We start from the raw sequence: 6000 nt of genomic DNA on the forward strand, positions 1-6000 counted from the left end.
GATGACATAACTGATGAAAATCTTAAGAAATCTTTAAAAAAAAGTGAATCTAGCAAGATTGTAGGATACAAGAGCAATACCAAAAAATTCTTTGCATTGTTTTTCAAAAATATTTTTACAGTATCAAAAATAGGGATGAATTTAACAAAATATGTCACAGACCTTTATTATCAAAACTACAACACATTACTAAATAAAATTAAAGATGACATAAATGGGAAAATATATATAAGCGAAAATGTGTTAATTTTCAAGATTAATTGAAAATAAAATCTTACCAAGAAAACGAATGTATGCAGTACACTATGGAACCAGGCAGAAAATGGGTTGGTTTGATTTCTAGAGAAAAATCTTGTTTCAATTCCAATTAGCGTCAACAAAAAATGTGCTTGAGATACTGTGCTATATAGTACATGCTTAAAAACCCAGCTTTTCCATTAGCTACAAACAAATTTACAAATTATATAGCAGCATTAAAAGTGAATCCAACAGAGTACAGAGAAGTACAGGACAGATCGTTGTAGGGCACAATAATCTTCCAACAAGGTATTGCACGTAAAGTACAACCTCAATGAACGTTTCCTTCCCTCCATATTTTAGGTTGAGCCTTAAGTAGATTTTGAGTTCTAAGAGTCGTGGCCCTTGGGGCGTGGTAGAATGTGCAATCTGACCCCAGAACACCTGAAGTCAAGTTCAGGTTCTTAAGCAAATCAATTAACCTTTAGAGTTCTCAACTGCCCTAGACCACAGAAAAATGGAGACTATCAATGCATACAAAAGACTAGAGATAACCGGATTACTCTAGAAACGCGATACTTAACACACAGCAGAAAATACACTCTCTTGGTTTGCATTTTTGTAGGTGTAGTTTAATAGGAATTCCGTGGAGGGAGGGCGGAAGGGGGTACACGTGAACTAAAAGAATTTCAAGTCTTGGGGTTCTAGTCCCCCCACCCCCTCGCCGGACTCACGAGCGGCTTCCAGCTAGAGTTCCGGGGCACAGGCCTCGGGTACTAGGGACTGCTGGGTCACATTCTCTGCGGAGTACCACGTCCACAATGCACGTGGCAGTACGGTCGAGGTCGGGGGCATTTGGGTTCATTATGACAATAATAAGCGCCACCGTCAACTGCCGGCCAAGCCCAGAGAGTTTACGTCCGAACTTAACACCACTCAGCAAACGGCGGCTGCCTCCACAGATGAGAATCACAGACCTGAGGAGGAGATGCCCTCTGGTCAGCCGGGGGGCGGGACTCGCCCTCGCCGCGCCTGAACGCTGCGGCTCCAGGTCAGAGCGCTCGGCCCAGAGGCTGGGACGCCCGGCACAGAAAACTCCCTTCCAGCGTGCACTTCCCCGGCGACGACAGGAGCCCAGCCTCGGCTCACTCTTCAGACTTTACCCCACGTCAGCCAAACGAAACCAGCAAGTGCCTTCGCACAGTCCCCGACGACTCCCTGGCTAGCGCGGCGTCCCGCCGAGGTTCGCGTCCCCGCCCCGGTGCTCACCTGCACCACGCAGCAACCCAGGGCATCCTTCTGAGCGTCGGGAGGGACGATATTCCTGGGCGACAGGCCCGGGTGCAAGAAGTGAACCATGGCGACCCCCGTCGGCGGGGCGGCAGGAGAGAGCGAGCGTCGAGCGCGGACCCGGATCCCGCGAGAAAAGGGGTCGAACCTCGCTGTGAGGCAGCTGAGGAGCGTCCGCTCCGGGGCAGCGCACGCAGCAATCACGCCGCTCCGTCTGGACCGCAGGGGTTTTGAAACGCCCGGCGTGACCACGCGCACGCGCCCGCCGCGGCCTCTACCCCTCCCTCGGAGGCCGGCCCGCCGCAGACCCCGCCCCCGGGGCCGGCCCGCCCCTCGCCTACCCGTGCCGACCACCACCCCACCCTATCAGGGCCCAACCGTCCTCCTTTGGGCACACCAACGCCTCAGAGAGCACTCACCCAGCTCCTACTCACGCCTCTGAGACCAAGTTGCCTTAAGCCCGCACCTCAGGGGTTGATACCTCACTCCTTTAGCCACTCTAGAGTATGCCCACAGACTAGCTCTGTGAAGTTGGAAAATAGAATATTTATTTATGTATTTTCAGTACTCTATACCCAACGCGGGGCTTCAGCTCAGGACCCAAGATTGAGAGTCCCATGGTCTACTGACGGAGTCAGGCAGGCACCCCTAGAATATATCTATCTATCTATCTATATGTAGATAGATAGATAGATATAGATAGATAGATAGATATAAATACTTTAAAAAATATATTTTTAAAGACCTTTCTCCTAAAACTGAGGTAACAACACCTCTTTTATCACTCTTCTCTGTTGATCCAACTCCTACCGACATTGAATGAATCGAGTATCAAAAACACTTCTGACTTCCTTTACTCAGCTTTCTTGTGACCTGCAAGGTACTAAGAAAATCCTTATAACCTGCTCCAAGAAAGAAACCCTGAAAGCAGTAAATCAGTACACTTCAACTAATTTAAGTAAAAATATGTCTTGAAAAGGGTAGTTCTTAAGAGTATGAGCCTTAGATTTGAACCCTGGATTGGAATGCCTGCTCAGCCATCTACTAATTTGTGAACCTTGAGCAAAGTTCTTAATTTCTCTGAAGTTCAACATCCCCATCAGTAAAATGTGATAAGACTCCACATGGTCATGATGTATTGTTTTTATATACCACAGGATTTTATTTGCTGATATTTCGTTAAGTATTTGTATGCCCCGTGTTTATGAGGGAGATTGCTGTCCAGAGATATTTTATCTAGTTTTAGTATCACGATAATGCTGGCCTCAAAAATGAATTGGGAATTGTTCCCTGTTCAATTTTTTTTCCTATTCAATTTTTTGAGTTTGTGGAGGATAGATATTATTTTTTGATAATATTATCATTTTATTCTTTTATTCTTTTATTTAATCCTCATTAAAAAAAAAAAAAAAATCCAGGGCTTCTGCATGGCTCAGTCCATTAACTGTCTGACTTCAGCTCAGGTCATGATTTCACTGCTTGTGAGCTTGAGCTCCCTGTCTGGCTCTGTGCTGACAGCTCAGAGCCTGGCGCCTGCTTTAGATTCTGTGTCTCCCTCTCTCTCTCTCTCTCTGCCCTTCCCCCCCCCCCCCCACCCCCGTCTGTCTCTTTCAAAAATAAACAATAAACATTAAAAAGTTATTTACAGTAGGTATCTCCATTTTACCCACAGAGAAACTGAACACCTGAGAGATTGAATAGACAAGTTAAATTTTACCCACGTGATGAACAGAAAACCTGGGAATCAAAATCTAGTTTTCTAACTCCCAGTCCAGTCAATGTTGGGAGTTTATTTTCAGTGGACTATTATTTCATAACTTCTCTATCCTCCAACTTCCAACACCTCCTCCTCCAAACATATTCTCAGCTTCCTGTTTTACTGAAAAAAAGAAAAGCAATAAAATAAAATTTTAAAAAAGAGCATCCTAAGTTCTCACCATCAACAACTACCCACCTCTCTGTATGGGCAAACTGTCTTTGCCTTACTGCCTATTACTATCAACTATTTTGCTCTTACCTAAGGCCAGCTCCTGTATTTGGACTTGTCCACTAGATCTTATCCCCTCTTGCTTAGTCAAAGACATCACCCGGCAACATCCTTTCTTTCTCCTGAATTATCATTTGTCCCCTTTCTTGGATCATTGACACCAGCACATAAACAAGCTTAGGGACACCTGACTGGCTCAATGGGTGCAGCATGCGACTTATGATCTTAGGGTTGTTAAGTTTGAGCCTCATGTTGGGTGCAGAGATTGCTTAAAAATAAAATATTTCAGGGACACCTGGGTGACTCAGTGGGTAAGCATTCAACCCTTGGTTTTGGCTCAGGTCATGATCTCATGGTTCATGGGCTCGAACTCCTGCTTAGGATTCTCTCTCCCTCTCTCTCTGCCCCTCCCTGGCTCTCTCTCCTTCTTTCTGAATGAATGAATGAATGAATGAATGAATAAATAAATAAATAAATAAATAAATAAATAAATAACTTCAAAAATAAAGTCTTTTAAAAAATAAAAAATAAATTAAAAAAAAAAGCCTATACTGGGGCACATGGGTGGCTCAGTGGGTTGAGCGTCTGACTTCAGCTCAAGTCATGATCTCGCGGTCTGTGAGTTCGAACTCCGCATCGGCCTCTGTGCTGATGGCTCAGAGCCTGGAGCCTGCTTCGGATTCTGTGTCTCCCTCTCTCTCTGACCCTCCCCCACTCATGCTCTGTCTCTCTCTCTCTCTGTCAAAAATAAATTTAAAAAAACATTAAAAAAAAAAAGCCTATACTCTTTCCATAATTAAAAACAAAAAAAATACTTTGACCTAATTATTCAGGTTGTAAAAGTCAAAAACAAATGGAGACCACCCTCAAAAATTCCCTGAACAGAAAAAAACAGTTAGTTGTACAAAGTTTAATTTAATTTATTTTGCAAGGCTAACTTAACCTGGGTCATTTCTTGCTTATGCTTCTGAAAATAATAAGCAAAACTTAAACTGTTTCCCAAGGTTGGTATGAGGTAACCACTGATCAATTCCTTATCATTTAAGAAAACTCTAATATTATAACCAACCACTGTGAAGAGTAATCACTGCTTTCTCACTATATAAGCTGCTTTATAACCCCTGAGCCTCATTCCATTTCTTGGTTTTGAGTGCCCTTGGTTTGCAGGGTTTTGGTGTGCACAAGAAACTTATGCTAATCACTACTTTGGTAATTCATTGGTTTTTCTACTACTTCTAAACTTTTGACAACGTACTCCCCCCCATCTCTTCTACTCTGTTTACAGTAAAACCTCTCTAAAGTGTGGTCTGTACCTGGTGTCTCTTACCATTTTCTTTCACCCTGGCCACTCCACTAAACAGTTCTTGTCAAGTTGATAAATGCACTTTTCATTCTTCATCTTATTTGACTGTTCAGCAGCATTTGACCCAAGTGATTTCTTCTTCTCTAAAATACATTCACAAAAAATAATAAATAAATAAATAAATAAATAAATAAATAAATAAATAAATAAAACAAACTTTCATTTAGCTTCCAGAATACATCTCTTCCCCCCACCCCCACCCCCCGCCCCCAACCTCTTTCTTCTTTCTTTCTCTTTTCCACCTACCTCACTGGCTGCTCCTTCTCATCCTCCTGATTCCTCATCACTCAGAATTCTACTTCTTTGTGTATGCCAGGACTCAGTGCTTGTATACCTCTCCTCTATCCATTCTTTTACTTGTGGGGATTTTATCTAGTTTCATCACTTTGCAAGCAATCTATATGCTGATGTATCCCTATTTTTTATGTCTACCCCATGCCTCACTTTCGAACTTCAGACTCATACCCAGCTGTCTATTCAACATATAGGCAACTGGTTATATAAACAGCCTTAATGTGTCCAAAAGTAAACTCTTGATATCCTCCCCCTAACTTGCTTTTCTTGCCAGTCTTTTCTATTTCAGTATATGTGGCAATTTCTTCATTTTCAGTTGCTTATGAAATCTTGGAAATCATTTTTAACTCTTTTATTCTCTCTCCTTTTTTAAGAATAGGCTCTTGGTCCAACATTAAGGCTGAACTCATGACCCCAAGGTCAAGAGTCCCATGCTCTACCAACTGAGCCAGCCAAGTGCCCCCTTGTTTTTTATTCTTATATCACCTATCCTACCTTTTAAGAAACCCTTTGTTCTATCTTCAAAATATATCTAGAGATTATCTATGTTCTACCTCTTTCCTGGGCCAACGGCTTGTCATTGCCTGCTTGGATTTTTTTTAATTTATTTTTTAATGTTTATTTATTTTTGACAGAGAGAGAGAGAGAGAGAGAGAGAGAGCGAGCATGAATGGGGGAGGGTCAGGGAGAGAGGGAGACACAGAATCCGAAGCAGGCTCCAGGCTCTGAGCTGTCAGCACAGAGCCCGACACAGGGCTCAAACCCACAGACTGCAAGATCCTGACCTGAGCCGAAGTCTGACACTCAACCAACTGAGCCACACAGGTGC

The 6000-nt window shown here is 43.1% G+C and overlaps 1 protein-coding gene across 1 annotated transcript in view; it reads right to left on the reverse strand.

Moving 5' to 3' along the window:
* The window catches only part of ZYG11A (zyg-11 family member A, cell cycle regulator), a 72363-nt gene extending 70610 nt beyond the window's left edge, over positions 1-1753 (reverse strand). Inside the window, exon 1 of the mRNA XM_058717364.1 lies at positions 1507-1753. Within this exon, the coding sequence (XP_058573347.1) occupies positions 1507-1596 (90 nt within the window). The 5' untranslated portion in view covers positions 1597-1753. The remainder of the gene's footprint in view (positions 1-1506) is intronic.
* Between the last annotated feature and the right edge of the window lie 4247 nt (positions 1754-6000).

This window comes from Neofelis nebulosa, chromosome 2, assembly GCF_028018385.1.
Source record: "Neofelis nebulosa isolate mNeoNeb1 chromosome 2, mNeoNeb1.pri, whole genome shotgun sequence".
Classification (NCBI taxonomy): Eukaryota; Metazoa; Chordata; class Mammalia; order Carnivora; family Felidae; genus Neofelis; species Neofelis nebulosa.